The following is a 24,095-nucleotide window of genomic DNA, read 5'->3' on the forward strand; positions in this document are numbered from 1 at the left end:
TTTTCTCTCCCTCCCGCCCCCCTTTATGTCAGTGAAACTCTTATGGCACACAGCTTTCATTATTTCTTCAAGCAAGCAGAAATAGCAGCTTTTCATGCTGCCTCTCAATCTAAACTGGACGTGGCAGAAAATAGAGGAGGGAAAAGGTGGCATGGAACCAGTAAAAGAGGATGAAATAATGTGTCAGCTAAATAACTAGACCTGCTGGTATAGGGTGGTATACAAATTTAATTTAACGATGATGATAATGTTAATAATAATAATGTAACATATCTCATTCAGGATATCTCACCTGAGAATTTTGCAGGGCCACCCCTACCAATAGGAAATGAGATGCACCTGCCTCAGGTAGCAGATACTGGGGGACGGCAGCAGCAGCCCTTGGTTGTTCCTGCTAAGACAAGCCTGGCCATTCCCCTCTGTTGGAGGACAGAGCTGTGTTTGCTACATGGCATGCCTTAGCCTCTCTGAACCGACTTGCTGCCTCACATGTTATGCAGGACACTGTCCCATCACCCAAGCTGAATAAAGATTTAGCTGCCAAGCTTCTAGGCTTGGAATGCTCAGGGAAGGACACCCTGTACTTTGCCTCATACAGCAAAATGTCTTGGTCCAGCCCTGGTATTTGGCTCATAAAATGTGCCAAGACAAGATGTGCAAAGAAAGTCTGAATGCAAGAAAAAAGCAAGGAAATTGCAAAACAAACCTATTTACTGTATGCCCTCAAGCAGGAGCTTTGGTACAGTGTTGCAATACAAGAAAGTAAATGGAATTAAATTCAGACAGAATTTTGTAGAAAGAGGACAGCCTGTCTAACAACCATGTGGCAAATGCAAATGTGAATATATTGTATGTGCGTGCAGAAAAATGAACAATTAAATTTTAGTGGCAGGGAGACGAAACCTGAATTGCTTATTTCTACCATTTTATCTAATCATTTGTGAACATCAAATGTGGTGGCAATTAATGAACAACTTATGGAACACGTATTGCAGTTCCCACCAATTGGCTGCCTCGTGTCATAACAAGAGAGTTGTGGATAAGAAGCTAGCCAGCAAGGACAGATACTTGTTCAGCTTTTGCAGCTTTCTGTTATTTAAATTAATACTTTATTATATCCTATAATTATTTCTATCCTGTTTTTTTAGGATATAAATCCTATGAAGGGAGTTTAATCGCAAACATATGCCTTGACTTTCCACTTAACCCTGTCTGTATACACTGTTTTTTAAATATTCTGTTGGGAGCCGCCCAGAGTGGCTGGGGAAACCCAGCCAGATGGGCAGGGTATAAATTATTATTAGTAGTAGTAGTATTAACCCATTTACCTTTATAAGGTCCAGTATGTGAAGAAGATAGGTGCTCAGGCTGTGAGTGGGAGAAAGAGTTGAAAATGAAGAACAAATTCCTGAATGGTTTTTGACAAAAAGGCTATGAAGAATACAAGTAAAAGGAATCCTACCGAATAAAAATTAAAAAGGCAAACCATATTGCGGCTCTTTGATACAATCTTTTTTCACTAATCTTGGTATTCTTCATGCTATCTCATTGGACTAGCAATAAGCAGCAAAAGTTTTGGTACAAACCCTATGGAGATTGGAGTTCCAAGCATGATGAATTTTGCTAGGTGCAATCTGCCTCCAGTTTCTCACTGCACTAGAGACAGATTTCCTGCAGTGCTAAACTGGGAAATAGGGACTGATAATATATATTGGATAGAGTTTACACTACAGCTGAGCTTTCCAAACTGTGTGTCACGACACATTAGTGTGTTGGCTGCAGTGTGTAGGTGTGTCACACAAACGCTCCCTGCGCTTCTCCTGGGGCTGGAAAGGGGTCAGTTTAACTTCCGGTTTGCTAGTAAAACTGAATTACCATGTCACGAAATTATGCACGTTTAAAAAGTGTGTTGCCAACATGAAAAGTTTAGAAAGCTTTGCGCTACAGCAAAGCCAATGCAATTCTGGGCTGCATCAATAGGAGTATAGCATCTAGATCAAGGGAAGTAATAGTGCCACTGTATTCTGCTCTGGTCAGACCTCACCTGGAGTACTGTGTCCAGTTCTGGGCACCACAATTCAAGAAGGACACGGACAAACTGGAACGTGTCCAGAGGAGGGCAACCAAAATGGTCAAAGGCCTGGAAACGATGCCTTATGAGGAACGGCTAAGGGAGCTGGGCATGTTTAGCCTGGAGAAGAGGAGGTTAAGGGGTGATATGATAGCCATGTTCAAATATATAAAAGGATGTCACATAGAGGAGGGAGAAAGGTTGTTTTCTGCTGCTCCAGAGAAGCGGACATGGAGCAATGGATCCAAACTACAAGAAAGAAGATTCCACCTAAACATTAGGAAGAACTTCCTGACAGTAAGAGCTGTTCGACAGTGGAATTTGCTGCCAAGGAGTGTGGTGGAGTCTCCTACTTTGGAGGTCTTTAAGCAGAGGCTTGACAACCATATGTCAGGAGTGCTCTGATGGTGTTTCCTGCTTGGCAGGGGGTTGGACTCGATGGCCCTTGTGGTCTCTTCCAACTCTATGATTCTATGATTCTAAGGTAGCCAGTAGGGTTCTGTGCACGAACACCATAGCCCTCAGCAAGTCTAGCCAATGTAATGCCCTCCAGATACTTCTGTACTAAAACTCCCATCATCTGTGAACGCTGGCCATGCTGGCAGGGTATGGTGGGAGTTGGAGTCTAATAATATCTGGAGGGCGCTTCTTCTGCACTACAGTCTTCCTTTTAGATCATTCCAGCAATACTGATCCTGATAATTTCAGGTTGTCATGAAATGTGAGATAACAGTCAGGTACTAAAGGACTGAAGATGGGTTTAGACTGGTGAGCTATCCAACCACTTAATATGTGCTTGGTACCTACTCAGGGCCTAACTATCTGCCATGTTTCTGAAGTTATTCAAAAGGGACATTAAAAAAGCATCTATCTATCTGTCTGTCTGTCTGTCTGTCTGTCTGTCTGTCTCCGTAAGCACTAAATGTAAAAACTGTTGTACTTCTCTTATACTTTGAGAAAGATGATTCATTTGAAAGTCATCCTGTGAGCCTGCATTTCTGTGGTTGGCTACATTAATGTTTCAAGTCATGTATAAATTATCCACCCTTTCTGTTAGCTCTTTCAATTGTTTTTAAGAGACTATTCCCATCTAAGAAGGAAATACTTTCACAAGAGAAAGACTGAAAATGAAGTCAACCATATACTTGTTTTTAAAAAGAGATTGCATTGCACATCAAAACAGGAGATACATAACAGGGAGGAGCGCCTTTGTTTTTTGAGATCACACATGCATAATCACACATACAAGCATTATAGAATTTTTCTAATTTCACTGGCTCCTGCCAGAAGTGGCCTGAATAACATACCCTCCAACCTTTCTCCAATGAAAATAGGGACGTCCCATTTCTTAATGATTATTTTACTATTTATATGCCACACATCTTACTGGGTTCTCCCAGCCATTCTGGGCAGCTTCCAACATATATAAAAACATAATAAAAAACAGTAAAAAAAAAATCCTTCCCTATACAGGATTGCCTTCAGAAGGCTTGGGGGTCAGATAATTCCATACCCTCCAACATTTCACCAATGAAAATAGGGACATCCTACCATACCCTCCAACCTTTCGCCACTGAAAACAGGAACGTCCTATGGAAAAGTGGGACATTCCAGGATCTAATCAGAAACCAGGATGGCTTCTCTAAATCAGGGACGTCCCTGGAAAATAGGGACACTTGGAGGGTCTGGGATATTGGATCCAGTATGCGAAATGTGTGGCAGCTGTCTTCTTTGGTGGGCAGCAATCATGTCTCTTCTAAATCCAGAGTGAAGCTTGCTTTGAATAATATTAGTTAAGCAAAGTACACATTCCAGCATGCACTATGGGTGCCTCTATTTTTTTCCTCAGTAGAGAAAACAGCAGCTTGAGGAGGGAGCAGCTGAGGTTGGGAAACAGTGGGAGGGAAGGTTTACAAAAAACTACTTCCCCAGCATTATTTCTCCAGTCCTATTAGAGGAGAAGAGACGGGGGGTTTTTAAAAAGAGAAAATCCATGCCTCAGGAAATCCATTCTCAAAGTGTAGTTTGGCCCTGGATCTTCAGTGGGTATACAGCTTTGCCTAGCATCCAATATGCACTGACCTTTGGACTAAAACAAACCCCTGTGTTGCAATACAGAATAATCTGCTCAAATACAGCCACAACACACAGCTAATAAGTATGGTAAATGTATTTTTAGTAGTAGTTAGAATATAACCCAAAATTTACAAATCATAAACATCATTATATAATGTATATATAAATCCATAAACAAGAAATAGTCAACGTAATGAATTGCTGTCAGGGAACACCACGACAGATATTGTCCAACAGTATTGTAATGCTGGGTATGTATAATTCAATAATGAACAGCAAACAAGCAGAACAGTGTTTCCAGATTAAGTCAACTGTTTCAAGGATGAATCTTCGTCAGCTAATAATAAAATTAAATACATTACATACAATGAATGAAAACAAAAATAACAGAGACCAACCTGCATTTTAGATACAAATGTGGAATACGTACCAAATAATTTCTAATAAATTATCCATTCAGGTAAATGGGATACTTACTAATAATACATTTACCATACTTATTAGCCACGTGATGCGGCTGTATTTGAGATGACCTTTGGACTGGCAAGCAACGAGGCAATGAAGATGGGCAATTTACCAAGTGCTTAACGCTAGGAAATTTGTCAGTTTCTTAAAACATCTGCTAAATAAAGCACAGTATGCTTGAAGTGCAGCAGCAGAGAGGCCTGTGGCTAGCTCTGTCACACACTGCAACTGCTCTTACTTCACCCAGCCATTAACCAGTTGTGCTGCTATGGTGTGACACAACCTATCTCTCCACACATTGCTGCAGCACTTTGTCTCTACTTCCCGGTTGCATGTTAAGGGAAGCAGATGATTCATACGTTCTGAAACTGCAAGTCTATATATATGTGGGCTAATGGTGTTGTTTCAAAAAGGTGGATAAAGTATTTTTGAAGCTGTCTTTCTCTTAGGGGGGGGAATCTGCCTTTAAGAAAAGATGGTGCTGCTCTTAAGCTTGCAAAGTCCTCTGCTCATTTGGGCTTTTGTTTGATTTTTAGCCTATAAAGCTATATCGTGTAATGTTGTAGATTATCTAGGGTATTTTATATCCACAAGTGGGGTTTTTTATTAGCTTTGTAATTGCTATGTGTGCAGTCACTAGGGTTGCTAGACAATCAAGTCTGACCTGAAGAGTCTCCAGGTGGAGCACAAGACTACTACTACTACTACTACTACTAATAATAATAATAATAATAATAATAATAATAGTAATAATATTCAACCTGGCAGGGGCCTGGCTGAAAATGACAACATTGCTGCTCTGAGGTGTCAGCCCACCTCTGCTCCCTTCTCCCAATTAATCTCCATCTCCAGGGCTCACCCTTATGACACCATCAGGGGCCACCTCCAGGTCTCAGGGTTGGGCACTGAAACCTCAGGTACTGGGGTGCTCCTGACCTAGGAATGCTAGCAATCATCATCACAACCAAAAAGCCAATTCAGGATAGAAGGAAACCCCTAAAATAATGTTCACCTCACACCAGTGCATTTTCCTGGGGGGGACGGACACAGGGGGATGCATACCCCTAAACATTTTGTGAATCTAAGTTTGACCTCATTGAGGGGCAGTATTTCAATATGAGTAGGAAAATGAGAGTACTGTACCCCTAAACATTTTTTTTTGGGGGGAGCACGGCCTAACACATTGAAAACAAGATGATTCTTTTTCTGGGGTGATTTCTTTTTGCTGCTGTTTTTTCTATTTGTTCACTACGGTAAACTGATAGTTTTTAAACTGTATAGAAATGTTTTAAACAAATTGTCAATGCACATGCTCCACACCTACACTGAGTGTGGAAGATATTTGCCCCCAAATATAGTATTATAGCCCTAGGCATTAAATATGAAAAGGCAGGATATAAACGAAATAATGGGGTTGGCAGAGTGGACTGTACCATTTCAGACTGTGGGGACTGTCCCATTTTTTTAAATCCCATTCCCACATTATCATCATTTTCAGCACTATTGTAAATTGTCGATTGCTTGTAAAACACACCAAAGGTCACCAAGCAACTTATTTAAGGCCGTAAGCAAAACTGCTTATAATTTTTTTAAAAAATGGCATTCATAAAAAATAGAAAAGCAAGCCCCAGTAACATTTTTTTAAACAGGAGGGAATTCACTAGCAACTTGGAATGGTACAGCCCATTTTGAAGCCCCCTACATCCTACCTTCATTCTGCTTTGTGTTTATTTTAGGGGTTACCTCCACTTTGGAAGTGAGGTGAGAATTGCTTCATCTGCCAAGGGGACAGACTCCCACCTGTCTGTGATGGGGATTTTGACCTAAAGAGACGCTCTCCTGGTGGAACAGGCCTAGGAGTCCTACAGCCTAGTAAGCTGCAGGCCCAGAGCAGAGACTTGGATAGAGGACATTGCAGAGTAGTCAGGTCAAAATGCTGCAGCCAGAGATAAAGGCATCAGCTGGGAGAGGGGTGACTTTTTAAGCAGCTGAGTGCAATGGACACCAATTACATTCCCTTACACATCTTCCAGCTGTGCATCAAAGAGGTAACAGTGCTTATTTTATTGCAGTGTGGTGAGGCTGTAGGTAGGGTTTGTGTTTATCTCTCTCTCTCTCTCTCTCTCTCTCTCTATATATATATATATATATATATATATTAAAAAGTGGTTATTTTTAAGTTGATTATTTTTAAAATAAGGACAATAACCTGAATTTCAATACAAACATTTGATGTGTACTTATAATTGAGTACCTGGCTTGTGTGAGAACATTGCGTTTTTGCCTTTCTCTGTAAGAGCCGAGCTACAGGTGATGTTAGTTACAGAGTTTGGCTAGTTTTATGTTTTTAACTAATACCTTGGTGTGGGGCTAAGCATGGCATGGACAGAAGGATTTAGCTCCCCCCCCCCACACACTCCAATTGGAATCACAACCCCATATGGTATTTGCAAGGGGGGGCTACCATTGTTTCCAATACATTGGCAATAGTTCATGCATTTGATTTTTGTGGTACATTATGAAGATATATATCTTCATAAGATATATATATATATCTTATAAATCAAAGAGCATGAGTATTTACTTTGCATTGTATGAAGAATAGCTGTTGCAGCCAGAAAGTGCTGGCTATTACTTCTGGAAGTCTGGGCATGTTAGCTCAGAATCCAAAGAGTGACTTAAGTTCACAAAGGAGCCATTACACTATACTAACGGATTTTTTAAAAAAAACTTTTAACTTTTCATTGAACTGATGATCCCCTCCCTTATCTCTCACGAACTGCTTTTGAAACACCCCTCAGTTTTAAAAGCAGTTTTACATGCGACAGCTGCTTGAAAAAAGCAAGTTCTGTAAACCCTTGGGCTTACAAAAGCTAGCTTCATAGTTCTTTGGGTCCTGGCCTTATTCAGAACATCTCCCAAAAGAATGTTGGGAACTGTAGTTTTTAAGGTTGCTAAGAGGTTTTAAGAAACCTATTCCCCTCACATATAGTTTCCCGAGTGATTTAACAATCAATCCCTCTGTATCACCCTTCAATAACACAATAAAACATCAATATAAAATAAAATACAGCCCAAAACAGCAAGAGCAGCAGTTTAAAGCAGTGTAAAAGCCAGATCCAATAGATAGTCTAAAAGTCTGGAAGAATAAAAAGATTTTCTCTCAGTGCCAAAGGATAATAATGTTGGTATTAATTGAGCATCACTGTGAAGATGGTTCCAAAGTATGCAACCACAGCCATACATCCTGGTTTCTGCTTGCCTTCTTCAAACTTCAACACAAAGCATCTGTTGCGAGTGCTTCCCTGCCCTTGGCAAGCTGCTGAGCTGTAAGTAATATAACTGTTCCAATTATCAAAATAAAGCAACAGTCACCTTGATTGCCATGTGTTTAATTCCCAGTAGGTGAAGCCTCTGCAGTTCACGGAAAACTTCCTCCACATTGGTCAAGCCCGGAAATCAAGACTCCAAGAAAGAGGTAGGTTGCAGGAAGAATTGGACCAGATCATACAAAACACACACTGAACCTGTGAGTAATGATACTTGGAATCTGCAGAACCTTCTGCAATAAACTTTTTGAGCCCTTTGCTCCTGTTTCCCTGATTATGGTTCCTTCTTCATCTCGGGTTCCAGACATTGGTCCACTTTTACTCTTGGTTTTCTTCTCCCACGCCCACATTGTTGCTTTCTGCCATGCTGCTAACCAAGCTAGGCTTAGTATTGCAAAACTGAGACAGGTAGGTAGATATGAGACTAGACAATCCTTAAAGTACCTAAAGCTTGAAGGGCTGTAAGCATCAAAAGCAGCACCTTGAATTGGGCTTGGAAGTGAACTGGCTACCAGTGTGCATTTCTCAAAACTGTCAAGTTACGCTCCCAGCAAGCAATTCCACTTAAAATCCTGGCTGTTGCATTTTAAACCAGTTCCAGCTTCCTAGTCCTCATGGTCAAGTGTACTGTTGCAGCTAGGTAAAGGGGACCTCTGACCATTAGGTCCAGTCGTGGCTGACACTGGGGTTGTGGTGCTCATTTCACTTTATTGGCCGAGGGAGCTTCCAGGTCATGTGGCCAGCATGACTAAGCCGCTTCTGGCGAACCAGAGCAGTGCACGGAAACGCCCTTTACCTTCCCGCTGGAGCGGTACCTATTTATCTACTTGCACTTTGATGTGCTTTCGAACTGCTAGGTTGGCAGGAGCAGGGACCGAGCAATGGGAGCTCACCCTGTCGTGGGGATTTGAACCGCCGACCTTCTGATCAGCAAGTCCTAGGCTCTGTGGTTTAACCCACAGCACTACCCAAGTCCCTTTTACTGTTGCAGCTAGATAACTGTTAAACTGGGGAGGGTATGGACAGAAATAAAGCTCTGCTAGCCACTAAATTGTAGTGTAAGGCCAATCCTGTTCTAACCTTCTTTCCTGAATGCCTAACATGCTCACGAGATCCTCCTTTCAGCCACCATTCTTAGAATATGCACAGGGATTATCCCACTGGCTTAAAGGATGGATAAGGGTTTTTTTGAAGTTTGTTGGGTTCTCTTTCCCCCGCCCCCACTACCCTGTTTTCTATTTCTGATGGAAAAGCAAAGATCCGAATCCTTTCATATAGTTGACTCCTAGGACAAATTACGTACGTACTTGTAACATATGAGCCGTCAAGATTTTAATGAGGGAAGGAGGAGGTTAACAAATCACTCTTTATATAGGCACAGGGTAACAAGGTAATGCCAAAACAAAGGCATTCATTCTTCTGTCTGAATTCTGGCACAACCTGCCTATGTAACTTGGATTATGTCTGATATACACAGAAAACTGCCTTTAGCTGCAGTTTTCGGGCTTTAGTTTGTAAGCCTTCTTCAAAGTGAACATAAATATATTTAACTGTGTAGCATTAAGCAATAGAACATGGCATCCCTAATCCAACAGCCTTTGGACAGTGTGGAGAACAGAGAAAGTAAAGCTACTACAGGAGGTAAGTGGTGGCGGGGTTTTTTAAAGGAACAGTGGCATGCCTGCTCATTGTTACAGTGAGCTGTGCCCTCAGAATTTGTCATCTCTAGATGTTCCTTTGATGACTCCCAAGCAATCTGCAAAGCACACTCTCTGCAGCCCTTAAACCTAAGCAGAAGGTGAAATGCAAAAAGCATCTGGAGGAAGAAACCCACTTTCAAAAATTGCCACTACTGCAGATATCTGTGTGCATTAACCAGTGATTTTCCTAGTTCAAAAGCTTTACAGAGCTTCAGGGAGATAAAAAAAATACTCAAAATATGGGGCAACTACATTGGATTTCTTTTGTATATTAGTAGTAGATTAATTTTAGTTTAATTGAAAAAAGTAAGCATTTTTTAAAAATCACACGTGTTTTTAAAAAATCATGGAATTTGCATTTGGGTCCAACATGAAACTGGGGGGGGGGGTGAGCAGGAAGGTTAATTAGATGAATGATCCTCTTCTAAAATATTATTTCCCACATGTTGTTGAAATCACAAAAGACTTGAATAACAGGAGAACAGTAAGGTCTGGAGCTTTTAAAATAACCCTGCTCAAGTGAAGCAGTAAAATTTCCACAATATGCAATATGATATGAACAGTTTGCTTCATCTTCCAGAAGCTCAGAATTTAGTTACCCTGCCCTCATGACAGCATATTTGATTTTATGAAAAAACGTTTTGATTTTGGAGTCAATTGCATCCTATTCTATAGATACATTGTGTGTATTATTGTATACAGAAATCTTCCACAGCCTAACATCCTGAATTTCTGTTCTCACGGTTTCCCCAGGAAGGTGACTCTCAAGTGTATTTGGAAAGTGTTCTGCACTGCCGTGTCTTGTGCCATCAGTATGATAAAAGAGATTTTCAAATCCCATGGCTGGCGTGGCCCCAGGCATGAAAGTTATGAAGAAAAATATGAACGCCGGCAGGAAAAGCGAGAAACGCTGCGCAGAAGGAGGAACAGGACCACATGCCGTCTCACGGATAAACGCCAGAGCAAAGAAGCCAAGGAGCTACTTCAAAGAAGCCGAGAAAAAGTGATCCTCAGAAGAAGAAATTTAATAATGGAAGGGCCAGGAAGGAAGGAAATGCATTTGACTCCTGGCACAGACATGTCCCTGGTTCCTGAGAACAAACCTGGAGATTTAGGGGAGAGATCAGCATATTTGAGATCTTTGCCTGCTAACCAGGTAATATCTGAACATAAGGGCAATGGGACTTTCTCCCCGCACAGGGCTACAATTCCCATAATTCCCTGTGAAAAGAGCTTGATTGTTACAACTCAGAGAATTGTAGCGCCATGAGATGATGGAGGTCTTTCTCAGCATCTATCGCAAACTATTGTTCACGGAATTCTTTGTGTGAAGCCATGGTTGTTAAGGTGGTATAATAGTGCTTTAAATGAATGATACAAATGTGGCCTCAGTGACTTCAGTGGCCCATTTTCCTTGAGAAACGTCTGTATCTCAGTGGTAGAAATCCCAGGTTCAATTTCCAGCAGCTCCAGATAGGACTGGGAATATCCCTTCTTTTGAACCCTTCTGGAGAGCCATTGCCCATCAGTGTGGACATACCTGAGTTAGCTGTATCAAAGTTCTAACAGAGGCCGCTCCTGATGTTTTATAACTTCCTGTTGATCAAGGCTGGGGGATTAGTCATGAATAGCCTCTGGTTTTATCTTTTGTTAAACTGCTTAGAAATCTTTGGCTAAACGGTGGCATATAAATGTTTCAAATAGCCATGGCAGGGGGGGGGGGAAATGACTTACCAACTTGAATTAGCTAAGGGCAAAGCTAAAATATTTTATTTTTATATAGTGTGGTATGATTTTACCTCATACACAAATCAAACAGCTATTTATCAAAGCTTTTATTCAGATCATGGGAAAGAGACTTAAGTACAAACTATAATATGGTGATGACTGAAATTTCCAAGTTGCCAATGGATCTTACACACAGGGCTTACTACATAAGAAGGAATCTATGTTAAACATACTACTTCCTATTAGTAATTACAAGATGTAGCTCTGCCGTTCTTGTTTGTTTTCACGTTTTGGAAACAAAAGAATCAAAACAAATATTTCAAATAAATAAATTAGCCCCTGAATAGCTTTCATAAATTACTCCAGGGTCAGTTTTTGTTCTTGTAGTCAGAAAGCTTCAATTACTGGTGATGACAACAGTCTTTTGTTTTGTTTAATAGCAAAGTAGTGCTATTTTGTCACTTAAATGGTTCATTTCCTCAAATTATTTTATTTTTTACGTCCCATCCTTCCACGGGCAGACAATCTGATACTGGGGCAATTTAGAGGTAATTTGGCACTAATACCACCCAACTCTATTTCAATGTGGCTTGAGACCAATATGTTGAAGAGAGACATGTTCTTACTTTGTTTCAGGAGTCTTGGGATAACTGTACCTCTCAGCTTCATGCCAAATCTGTGCATCATAGCTTCACTGACACTTTTGCACATGGCAACTTGAACTCCTCTCCCGAAAACATGTTCACTGTGAAAGTTTACACAACCTGTAAAGGTAAGACTCTGCAAACTTTGAAATCAGTTTAGCAAAAACTAGTATGCAATTTATTTCTAAATTTTACATGATTCCACTTGAACTGGTTGGACATTCTTTCAGATAATGGCAAGACTTCAAATGTCCACTTAAGTAGGAATAAGCCTCACTGAACACAGTGGGATTTATTTCCCATAAACATGATTAAAATGTTGCCATTAAGATGCAAATGCTTCCATTTCAAAGACTCTGGAATGGAAGTATTTCCCCCCTCTGCTGTTCCTTTCATAAATAAACAGCATACGTAAACGCAAAATAAATATGTCCAATCATATTTAACTTTCCATTCTTGAAAGGAGTTATATGGAATTTATTCATTTTGTGTTTTTACAGGTACCCAAACCACAGATGAGACGAGTACAGTAAAGAAAAGCTCAGGCCAACAGACAGAGTAAGGAAGCACATTGTTTGGTTTTTGTATGGACACATTTGATGATTACCTATACTATTCACTAGACACTTTTGTTCATTTACCTCTTTCCTATGGCATCATTCTTTGCAATAGTGGCACATCCTCTTTTGACATAGTCTTCTCCTTTTTTTCTTTTTCAGTTGTGGAACAGCAGTTTTAGATAAGGTATGGAATACAAGAAATGTGAAACCTATTTTAAGACATTAATGACTGATATACTCTGTGTAGCAGCACACATCAGATCCTAGAGATAAAATATATTTGGTGGTAAAGACTATAAGCTGCCCAAACGAACCTGTACATGTGTTTCCACTTTAGCTTATAGTAATACTTTCCTTTTCTGCTGCCTGCCTGGGATTGCAAAACAACCACAGCAGCATCATACCAATTTGAAACTGGGTTTGGGGAAATACTGACTAAGCTCTGGAAAACTTCTCAAAGAAAACAGCCTATATTATATTTTGATGGGGTTGGGGTTGAGCTGGATGACCTCTAGATCCCTTCCTTGTGAGCTTTTTAAACAAATAATGAGACTTTCATTTTCTGCTGCCTGTCTGGGACTTCAAAACAGTCGCAGGGTAGGCAATTGTTAAAGGCCACTGAACCATGCAGTGACTTTCATCTTGGATAAACCTGGGCAGGTCATATCACTGTGCTGCAGCCAATTGTGGATTATTCTCCAAATCAGCCTCCTCTCCAGATGTTTTGGGCTACAATTTGCACCAGACTGATGGGAGATGTAGCCCAAAACATATGAAGCACACCAGGCTGGGAAGAGCTGCCTTTCCCAATAGTCTTTGTATCATAGAAGGCTTTGCCTTGAATACTTCTTATCAAGTACCCTTAACTTTGCAATGCCGACCAGTATCCATAGCCTAAACACACTGAATGTTTGGTCTATCTGTTACCTTGCCAAGAATACAAGCTTCGTTTTGAGGCTTGCAGATTGATAGTGCCTGTTTAATTTCCTTGACATACGCTAATACTTCCATGTTCAACTCAAGCAGAACTTTAAATCCATTTATTTCAGGAGATTATTCAACTTTCTAACTACCTCAAGGTGAGTAATTAACACTAAATCAGAACATTTTTCAAGAAGAGTTGTGCCAGGACTTTTTTGTTTCTTCTGAAAGGACTTCTGTCCTTCAGATAGGACCATAACTGTAAATGAGACATGCACCAATTGGGAAAATTACCTCAGATTTTGCTCTCAGAGGCTTGACAAAAGCATTATTTAGAGTCAAACATTTCCTCACATTTGGTGCCTTAGCAGACACCTTGAAGGCAATACTAATGGAGAAAAGTTAGCGTGTGGCTTTAGGCCTTGTGCATATTTTCACTAGGTAAAGGCTGCTACCCATTTTCCTGGACATTTGGATTACCAATAGTGTTTAGTATAAAAACAGACAGTTAGATTAATGGATTAATAATCTTTTAAAGTATTTTTTTTAAAAATAATAATCCCACCCCATGTGAATCAAGCAGCAGGTTTAAAAAAGAAAGTTTAAATTATTTAAAATGAAATTAATTGCTTTGCCTACAGTACATCCCTGGTTCAATCCCTAGCATCTTTAGGTGAGGTGAGGCTGAACTCCTGGAAAGTCCTCAGGTTCTATTCATGCAAAGCCAACTTCTCCCTGCCTACTGCATCACTCCTTGCCATATCCTTGCTGTTCCAGAAGGTCCCCCTACCATCAGAAGCATCTTTGTAGAGGACATAGGAAGCTGTAGTACATGGAGAGTTGCAGGGGTGGATTAGCAATAACTAGTTGCGAGGGGACGCAGGTGGTGCTGTGGTCTAAACCACAGAGCCCAGGGCTTGCCAATCAGAAGGTCGGTGGTTTGAATCCCCGCGACGGGGTAAGCTCCCATTGGTCGGTCCCTGCTCCTGCCAACCTAGCAGGTTGAAAGCAAGTCAAAGTGCAAGTAGATAAATAGGTACTGCTCCGGCGGGAAGGTAAATGGCGTTTCCATGTGCTGCTCTGGTTCGCCAGAAGCGGCTTAGTCATGCTGGCCACATGACCCAGAAGCTGTACACCGGCTCCCTTGGCCAGTAAAGTGAGATGAACGCCGCAACCCCAGAGTCGATCACAACCTAACAGTCAGGGGTCCCTTTACCTTTAGTTGCAAGTAAGTGCTTTCTGCTAGTGCAAAACCACATTTTTTAATAATAATAATAATAATAATCTGCAGTTTTGCACAAGTTTCATCAAGCAGTCATTACAATGCCATCCAATTTATTGCTGAGCAGTATGATTGTGTATGTATCTACTCAAAAGTGAACCCACTTGAGTTCATTGGGACTTACTCACCTGCGAGCTTGAATAGGATTGAAGTCTATGAGTTGCTCTGTTGAGCAGCAGCCTTAGTCCTTGGAGGTGGGGAAAGGTCTGAAAACCTAGAAAGCTTCTGTGTATCTGAAGAAGTGTGCATGCACACGAAAGCTCATACCAAGAACTAACTTAGTTGGTCTTTAAGGTGCTACTGGAAGGAATTTTTTTATTTTGACTATGGCAGACCAACACGGCTACCTATCTGTAACTAGAAAGCTTCTGACAGTCATTGGAAAGGGCAAGCTAGAGGGACCAGCAGTCTGATCTTAACGCAACGCTAGGATTTCCTTCTGAAAGCCTAACAGGAATGATAATAGTGGTGTGCAGGAAATGGCATCTCAGGCACAGATAAGTGAAGAAGATAGAGGGGAAGAGTTGCGGTTTAAAGGTGGCCCCTTGCGAGCAATGGGGTCAACAAATGCAGGTTGATAGCCAGCTTACGGGAAGCTGGTGTGAGAGCATGTGCAGAATCAGAACCCCAGAAGAGATTTGGCAGTGCAGGGTGCCTCTTTTGTGTGAAGCAGTCAAGCTGTTCTGAACCAGCCTGGGAGCAATTTCTACTGGGAGATTAAGGGAAACCTCATTACTGACACAGCAGATGGGTGTGACATCCACAGCATATATTTAAAGCACACGACTTCCCCCAAGGAATCCTGGGAACTGTTGTTTGTGAAAGATGCTGGGAATTATAGCTCTGTTGGGGGCAAACTATAGTTCCCGGGATTCTCTGGGGGAAGCCATGTGCTTTAAATGTATAGTGTGGATGCATTGGGGAATAAGTACACCTTTTGCACACATTGCTGAGCCTGATTCCTCCTTTCCTTTTTTCAGGAGGCACTTCATCGGGAGCTACTGCTGAAGCAGAAGATGGCCATCTTACAGGAACTTTTTGCCACGTTGCTGCAAGCAGCAGAGAAGTCTTGGAAGGTACTGATTAGCCGTGCTGAGATTATCTATAGCAGGTGACAGGGTGGGGTGGTGACATTCACCTGATCTTTGATTTGCCGTAATGCTGCTGTTTACCAGGAGGTAGAGGAGTAAGGACAAGGCACCTACACATGTTATCACTATCTTACCCAGAAAGATCAGAAGCATCAGTGAACATGGTTCCTGGACCTTTCATTCTTAGGCCCAGGTCATTCCTTGTGCAGAAGACACAATTTCAGTAGGTGCAGTGCTCTGTTGTGACAAGGTGTGCTTGTCAGAATCTCCCTTTTTAGGCATCTACAAGAGGGACAAGAAAGGTACCACATTCCAAATATGAGTTGAACATTTCCTGGTAAGTACGCTTAAGATTTAGCCATGCACTCATATGCACCAATGCTCAACTTGACCCTGTGTGCAAAAACGACTTATCTGCTTTACATAGAACAAAGTTCGAAATGCATAAAAGCATCAGGTGTTTCAGATAAAAGCTATGGACTTAGAAACTATAAGCATGGTTCAAGCTGACAGAATATCAGGATTGTGGTTTATTCCTTCCTATCCCACCTTCTCTGCTTCCTTCTTACCTGGCTTTTATTCTGTTTGAAAAACTTAATTTTTAAAAAACCCCAATTTTTATTACCATGATTCAAGGTGGTGGAGTTAGCACCCTGAAAATTAGAAAATGCTTTTTAAGTGCTTGAGACTTGTGTAAGTCTGTCCAATCAAGTGCTTCATGTGCCACCACATTTGTCCAAAGTGTGTAAACAAGGCTCACAAAAAAGGAGATTGTAGCAGACCTGGGGCCTTTCACTGGCACTGCAGTATTTCAGAGAAGTATCACATTCTGAGAGTGATTTTGCCCAGTATCACTTTAGTGACTCCAGTCCCTGTTTCACTATGATCAGACTAGATAACCAGAGAGTAGGAGTCTTAGCTCCACGGTAGAGTGCCTTCATGTGGGGCAGAGGGCGGAAAAACATTTGTGCTCATTTTATATCAAGTTTTTAAATTTTAGGTCAGTGTTAGTAGGTCTACTAGAAGTGGGAACTCACTCTGTAAAGGCAAGGGGGAAATGATTTACCAAAACAAGGAAACAATCTTTAAATAGCAGGCCATTTCTGTACTGGGCTATTGTAGTGCATGTGTTTTTTCTGCGGTAATATCATAGGCCACTTGCAAATAGGTGCCTATAGGAGCCATACTGACAGGCTTTATCGCTCTTTTGTGAGGAGGAATCAAGTTTTTGTGAATTCAGCAGGGATCATATTGAAAAACCCCCAGACCAGTAAAAGTGCATCCTTTTATGGGATGGAAGAAATGTGTTTGGGTTGTCAGCAAGGATGGTCTTACTGTACTGCCCCCAAACCCCACAAAATGTTATGTCCTCTCTACAGCCTAAACAGCTTTTCACAGGTAGGCAGCATTGAAAGTTAAGCCCTTAAAATGCTGCAGGCAGTTTAAAAAAAGAAAAGCAATGCAAAGTAGTTTGCCCAAAAATAAGACCAGCAAGAGCTCTGAGAGAAGAGAAATGCCAAAGAATATGTACAGTTTGATGCTTCTGTGGTTTGAGACTTCCTCTGTGAAAGACTTCAGTCAAGCTTCAAGAGGAGTGAGGAAAAAATAGCTTGACACCCTCGCTGGCAGGAAGTGTCTCTGAAACCTCAGCTTAGCAACAGGTGGGTTTGCACTTCACCTCTCAGCGGTGATGTTGTAGAAAATAGTTTTCCACTGCAGCCTTTGCCTTCACAGCTTACCTCTGGAGAGGAACAAATAGGCTGCTGCTGGGATTTCAAAAACAAACACAGATAGGAAGCTTTGAGATTTGGCACGGCAAATGTCAGATGAGAGATGAATTAATTAAAAAATAAGAGCCTCTTTAAAACCGTAGGTGGCATCTAACATTTTCAGTGCCTCAAAATGTCTAAGGAGCAAACTTGACGTGATGCGTGTCTTGTAGTTTGCTCTGCCATGTTTGATTTTTAAAGAAATAAGCAGTTGGCACAGAGTCAGGATCAGGTGTGTAAGTGAGGGGAAGCTTTCATCCCTTTGTTTCCAAATAAGAGAAGAGAAATAAATCTGATTTGGAAATGGCTATGTGGCTCCTCTGGGAAACTATAGGCTAGTGTCCTGTAGCATCCTTTAATTTATTTCCCAGTGATACTCATAACTATGTCCAGCACACTCCTGAAGGGACCACATGCTCTTCTCTTTTCTTTTCTTTTCTTTTCTTTCCCTCAGATTTGCACAAAACCAGAAAACTGCACAAGCAAACAGCATTAAATATTTACACACCAGATATTGAGCAGCACCATTAATCTTAAAAGTGTGTGTGCTGAGAATTGATGATTTTTTTATTTTATTTTCCAGCTATGCAGGCAATTATTTCTGGGGTGCTCTTGAATGGAAAAGCATAGCCTTCCATATCTCTCAGATTTGCACAAAATCGGAAAACTATACAAGCAAACCACGTGAAAATTGGGTGCTGAGAATTTACGGTTCCTTGACTGTGTGCTATTGCACACTTCCTGGACAGGGAGATTTAAAAACAGCCCCCAAGTTGTGCACACAGCTATCTGTGCATGCCCTGTCTGTGCCTAATAGGCATAATAGAATTTGCAATAATAGATTCAGCAGTCTGGAAGATGGGGACAAACACAAAAGGGAACACCTACTGGTATGAACAGGAAAGACCAAAGTTGTTCCTCATACACATGTGATCTAATTTGAATGAGGGAAGAAGTGGATTAACAGCTAGATAATTCTCCAGTGCGGACATGCCCTGTTAATGTGATGTCTCTCTGTTGCCTTAGGATCGTGTGGTGTTACTGAAAGTCTGCTGCAACATAGTACCTCTTTGTAGGTGTTGTTAGCCTATTTTGGACACAAGTGGAAGCACTAGTTTGTTACCATGCCTTAAGAGACTCAAGTACCTAAAATCCCCTTTCCTTGGTGTTTCAAGGGGTGCTGCCCTAGGCACCAGCTCCATTAATTTTATTTTTATTTTTTTAATTTTAAAATTTTTATTATAATCCAACGTCTAAAAAAGAACATATACATAATAGAACAAAACACATAAAAAACAAGGATAGTAAAATAATTCGGAATCAATATACAATATTTACGTTCTTTGACTTCCCACCACCACGACGAGACCTCTATCTCAACAATATTTACAGCAGCATCTTTTACTAATCGTCGTGTTCAACCTCGCGGTTTTTAAATTATACCTACTGTGATTTTGGTGTTTCCTAACGTCATCTCCATGTATGAAAAAAATTTATTCCAATCATTAATAAATTTAGTATTTTTCTGATGCCTAATCTTCTGCGTCATTATTGCTAAGTCAATATATTCAATTAGTTTGGTTTGCCAGTCATAATTGTTGGAATGCTGGGTTTTTTCCAATTCTGCGCTAGCAGTACCCTAGCGGCTACTGTTGCATATTGGAATAGGGTTTGGTCTTCTTTATTGATCTCACTGCCCACCATTCCCAGAAGGAATGCCTCGGGTATTTTTGGGAAAGTATACTTTAGCATCTTTTTTAGTTCATCATAAACGGAGCCCCAGAACTTCTTTACTTCATCACAGGACCACCACATATGAAAGAAGTCTCCCTCTTTCTTCTTACATTTCCAACAGGTCTTATCTCCGGTTTTATACATTTTAGCTAATTTTGTTGGGGTGATGTACCAACGGTACATCATCTTTTCCATGTTTTCTCGGAGCCCGACACATGCTGAGAATTTCATATCCTTGGTCCATAATTTTTTCCATTTTTCATATTCTAAAGGATGTCCTATGTCTATAGCCCACTTGATCATGACCTCTTTGACTTCCTCATCCATAGTATCCCAATCTAATAGTTGGTTATACATTTTAGTTAGGAGTTTAGACTTCCCTTCTATTATTTCTAACTGGAATTTGGATTTGTTTTTACTCATTCCAGCTTTTTTATGTTCATTCCATAAAGAATTAATTTGGTGGAATTGTATCCACCCCGTTAGTTTATCTTTTAACTCTTCGTAGGGTCTAATTTCCCATCCTTTCTCAGATCTTTTCAAGAGTTCAGCATAAGTCCATCTTCTACCTTCCATATTCACTTTTTTGTTTACTAGAATATCTACGGGTGACAGCCATAGCGGGGTATCTTTTTCTACCAAGTTCTTACATCTATTCCACACTTCCAACAGCGCTCCTCTTATGATGTGATTAGAAAACCCTTTGTGCACTCTTCCCTTATCTTGCCATAGGTAGGCATGCCAACCAAATCTAGCATTAAAACCCTCCAAGTCCAGCAGGTCGGTATTGTCCAAAACTATCCATTCCTTCACCCAGCATAAACACGAGGCTTCATAATATAGTTGTAAATTTGGGAGCGCAAACCCGCCTCTATCTCTTTTATCAGTGAGCAACTTGTATTTGATTCTGGCCCTTTTACCCTGCCAGATGAATCTGGAAAGGGTCCTCTGCCAGTTCTTGAACATTGTTGTGCCCCTGATTACCGGGATATTTTGAAATAGGAATATCATTTTGGGGAGGATGTTCATCTTGATGGCGGCCATTCTCCCCTCCCAAGAGAGGTGTAATCTACTCCAACTGTCTAAATCTCTTTTGCATTCTCTCCACGTTCTATTGTAGTTGTCCTCCACCAAGTTTATATTTTTCGTTGAAAGCCAAATACCCAAATACTTAACCTTTTTTGATATCTTTATCCCAGATTCTAATTCAATTTTGTTTTTTGATTGTTCGTCTAAGTTCTTAACCAACATTTTTGTTTTAATTTTGTTCAATTTAAACCCAGATAACCTCCCAAATTCCTCCATTACATCAATGATTGTATTTATCCTCTCTAAAGGTTCTTCTATTGATATTACAAGATCGTCGGCATAAGCCTTGACTTTATATTCTTTTTTGCCTATCTTAATTCCTCTTATTTCCGAAGTTCCTCTAATCTTATTCAGTATAACCTCCAAGACCATAATAAATAACAGGGGTGACAATGGGCACCCCTGCCTTGTACCCTTTGTGATCTTAAATGAGTTTGTTAAGTTGCCGTTAATGATAAGTTTCGCTCTTTGGTTTGAGTAGATTGCTCTGATACCTTCTAAGAATGGCCCTCTTATTCCTACCCTCTCCATACATTTAATGAGGAATTGCCAGGATACATTATCGAAGGCCTTTTCGGCATCTATAAAAATTAGGGCGGCAGGGATATCAATCCTGAGATCCAGATATTCGATTATATTAACTACATGCCTCACATTCTCCTTTATCTGCCTGCCAGGCAAGAATCCGGCTTGGTCTTTATGGATTGCTCTATTCAGATATTTCTTTAATCTATTTGCCATTATTCCTGCAAAGATCTTATAGTCATTGTTGAGCAGTGATATAGGTCTGTAATTTGATATGTTAAGTGTATCTGAATCTGCTTTGGGTATTAATGTGATATGTGCCTCTCTCCACGAGTCGGGTATTTCCCCTCCTTGGAGGATGTTATTAATTACACTACAGAGTACCGGGATCAGATGTTCCTCTAGGGTTTTGTAATATTTTTGAGACAGGCCATCTGGGCCAGGGGCTTTTCCGGGTTTCATTTTCTTGATTGCATCCCTGACCTCTTCCAAAGTTACTGGTTCGTTTAACACTATCTTTTCCTCATCTGACAGATCTTCTTTCCCATTCCTTTCCAAGTACCTTCCTATCTCATTTGTATCTTCTGCCTCTTTCTTTTTGTACAGGTTTTCATAGTATTGGAGGAACTTTCCCTTAATCTCACTGGGATCCTCTATTATTTGATCTTCAAATTTAATTTTGTTAATCACCTTTTGCTTTTGCTTTTTCCTCAATTGCCACGCTAGCAGCTTACCGGTCTTATTTGCTGATTCGAAGTACCTTTGTTTCATCGTCTTTATTCCCCACTCTATTTCATGGTTCAGCAGTGTTGAGTATTGGGTTTGTAGTAATTTATAGATTTGGTTATGCCTCTCATCCCCAGGGTTTGTTATTAATTTGTTCTCTACTTCTTTTAATTGCTTAACTAACTCTTCCTTCTTTGCTTCTCTCAAGTTCTTCCTATATTTGTTCTGTTGGATCAAAAAGCCTCTAAGGACTGCTTTACTGGCATCCCAAACCACATTAATTTTAGTTTCTTTATGCAGGTTATGGTCAAAATATTCTTTCAGAACCTTCTTTGCCTTATCAGTAATCTCATCCTGTTCCAGTAAATAATCGTTCATTCTCCATCTGTATGGGCCTGGTGCGGTGCCTTTTATTTCCAAAAAAATTGGATTATGGTCCGATAGTGTTCTGGGCTCTATTGTACACCTCCCCGTTCTCAGCAAAAGCTCCCTGGAGACCCAGATCTGGTCTATTCTACCCCAGCTCTGGTGTACTCCAGAGAAATGGGTAAACTGTTTCCCTGTAGGGTTTTTATATCTCCAAATGTCTACTAAATCTAAATTTTCTTGGAGATCGTCAAAGGTTTTTGTAAGTTTCCCCTGCTTCCCTTTCCTTCTTTTTTCACTTCTGTCAATATTTGGTTCCGGGACTCCATTCAAGTCCCCTAGTAAAATTTGTTTATAATTTTCTAATTCTAATATTATTTGTTCCAGTTTTTTAAAGAACTCAGTTTTGTTTGTATTGGGGGCATATATCGATACTACATTGAATCTTTCCCCTTGGTGGGTAATTTGGATCCCTAGGATCCTCCCTTCCTCATCTTTACATATTATTTTAGGTTCCAATTTCTCTTTAACATAGATGACCAACCCTCTCTTTTTATTCACCTCTGAGTTAATAAACTCCTTTCCCAGCTTTTTATTAATCAATATATGTTTGTGTTTTTTGGCCACGTGGGTCTCCTGGCAGCACACCACATCACATTTTTTATTTTTCAAAACTTTCACTATTTTATTTCTTTTTGCTTTCTCATTTAGACCGTTAACATTCCATGTTAAAAAAGTTAAAGACATTATTTAGGAAAGCGTAGCGTTTATATCCGATTTTCAGTTCTTTGTTTCTTCCTCTTCCTCTGTTTCTTCCCCTTCCGCTATACTTTCCCCCTCCTCCTCCTCTCCTTCTCCCTCCCCCTCCCCTCTCTGTAACCTCACCCTCCCCCCTCCCCCACCTCCTCCCTCCCTAACATCCTTCCTATCTGATATTCCATTTTCCTTTTTGGTAAGCTCCTTCTCGTATCTTCTCAGGAACTTCTCTACCTCTAGTGAGCTGGTCAGTTTAAATCTCTTGTCCTTAAAAAAGAAGGCGATTCCCTCAGGGAATTCCCATCTATATTGAATGTTGTTCCTTCTCAGGACACCTATTATGTGTCTATAACCTTCCCTCTTACGTAATAACCTGACCGGGATCTCTTTCAGGACAATTATTGGTCTACCGCCTATTATTAGTTTTTTATGGTAACTTGTTTTAAGTATCAAGTTCCTCATTCCTATTGAGTTAAACATCACTAGGCAATCCCCTATGGGTTTCCTGGTTTTGTTCTGGTGTGTTCTCATTTTAATCCTAAAGGCGTTTTCTATCGTGTACGCGACTTCCTCTTCTTTAATCTCTAACCAGTTTGCTAATTCGGAGATTATTTTTTCTTTAATGTTCTCTTTCGTTTCTTCCTCTATACCTCTAAATTTTAAGTGCATTTGTCTTTGTCGCAGTTCAGTCATCGCTATATTGTCCCATATCTGCTCCTGTGATTTGTTCAGCTCTCGCATCTCCTCCTTCATTTTCTCTGTCTCCCTTTTCTGTTCTCTCATATCTTTTTGAATTTTTTTGTTAGATTCCTCAAATGTCTTTGCTTTAACCGTTAGCTCTTGGACTTTCTTTCCAAGCTCTCCTATGGCTCCCTCTATTCTTTTGTCTATCCTCTCTTGCATTTCCTCTAATTTATTTTCTATACTATTTTCGTTCTGCTTAAGCTCCTCCTTGATTTTTAACCACAAAAAATCCAGATCTTTAATTTCTTCCTGTCTAGATATTTTCCTTTCACCTGGTGTTCCTCCTCCCCTTTTCCCATTCTTCCCCTGCATTTTTAATCCTGATTATTCGTTAGGCTTTTCAAGGCTAATTCTCTCCCTTTATGGGCTCACAATCTCCTTATTCCCCTCTATGCGTCCGTCCCAAATAGGCTGTTTAGTTGCACAGAACAGTGCCATCAAAATCCCAACATATTCCCAAACGAAGTACCCAGAGCTTAACAAAGCCCCATATCTTCGGGGTACCAAAATATCAGGGGG

The 24,095-nt window shown here is 40.5% G+C and overlaps 1 protein-coding gene and 1 long non-coding RNA gene across 8 annotated transcripts in view; one reads left to right on the forward strand and one right to left on the reverse strand.

The window, feature by feature from the left end:
• TRAF3IP3 (TRAF3 interacting protein 3) overlaps positions 1-24,095 on the forward strand; it is a 42,389-nt gene that overhangs the window by 1,685 nt on the left and 16,609 nt on the right. For 2 of the 7 annotated variants that reach the window (XM_082227657.1, XM_082227655.1), the window contains exons 2-8: positions 8,015-8,090; positions 10,395-10,797; positions 12,006-12,141; positions 12,514-12,571; positions 12,733-12,757; positions 13,623-13,652; positions 15,757-15,852. In XM_082227657.1, the coding sequence (XP_082083783.1) occupies positions 10,456-10,797; positions 12,006-12,141; positions 12,514-12,571; positions 12,733-12,757; positions 13,623-13,652; positions 15,757-15,852 (687 nt within the window). In that variant the 5' untranslated portion in view covers positions 8,015-8,090; positions 10,395-10,455. Of the gene's footprint in view, positions 1-4,909; positions 5,026-6,359; positions 6,661-8,014; positions 8,091-10,394; positions 10,798-12,005; positions 12,142-12,513; positions 12,572-12,732; positions 12,758-13,622; positions 13,653-15,756; positions 15,853-24,095 lie in introns of those variants that run through there. The other 5 variants (XM_082227660.1, XM_082227654.1, XM_082227656.1 and 2 more) reach the window with 5 other exon arrangements.
• Positions 1,338-6,425, reverse strand: LOC309535028. Its single transcript, XR_014220982.1, has 3 exons — positions 6,356-6,425; positions 5,472-5,548; positions 1,338-1,368 (listed from the first exon to the last, which is right to left on the reverse strand). It is a non-coding gene; the product is annotated as an uncharacterized lncRNA (long non-coding RNA).

The sequence above is a fragment of the Podarcis vaucheri genome (assembly GCF_965113315.1).
Source record: "Podarcis vaucheri genome assembly, chromosome: 6".
NCBI classification, from domain to species: domain Eukaryota; kingdom Metazoa; phylum Chordata; class Lepidosauria; order Squamata; family Lacertidae; genus Podarcis; species Podarcis vaucheri.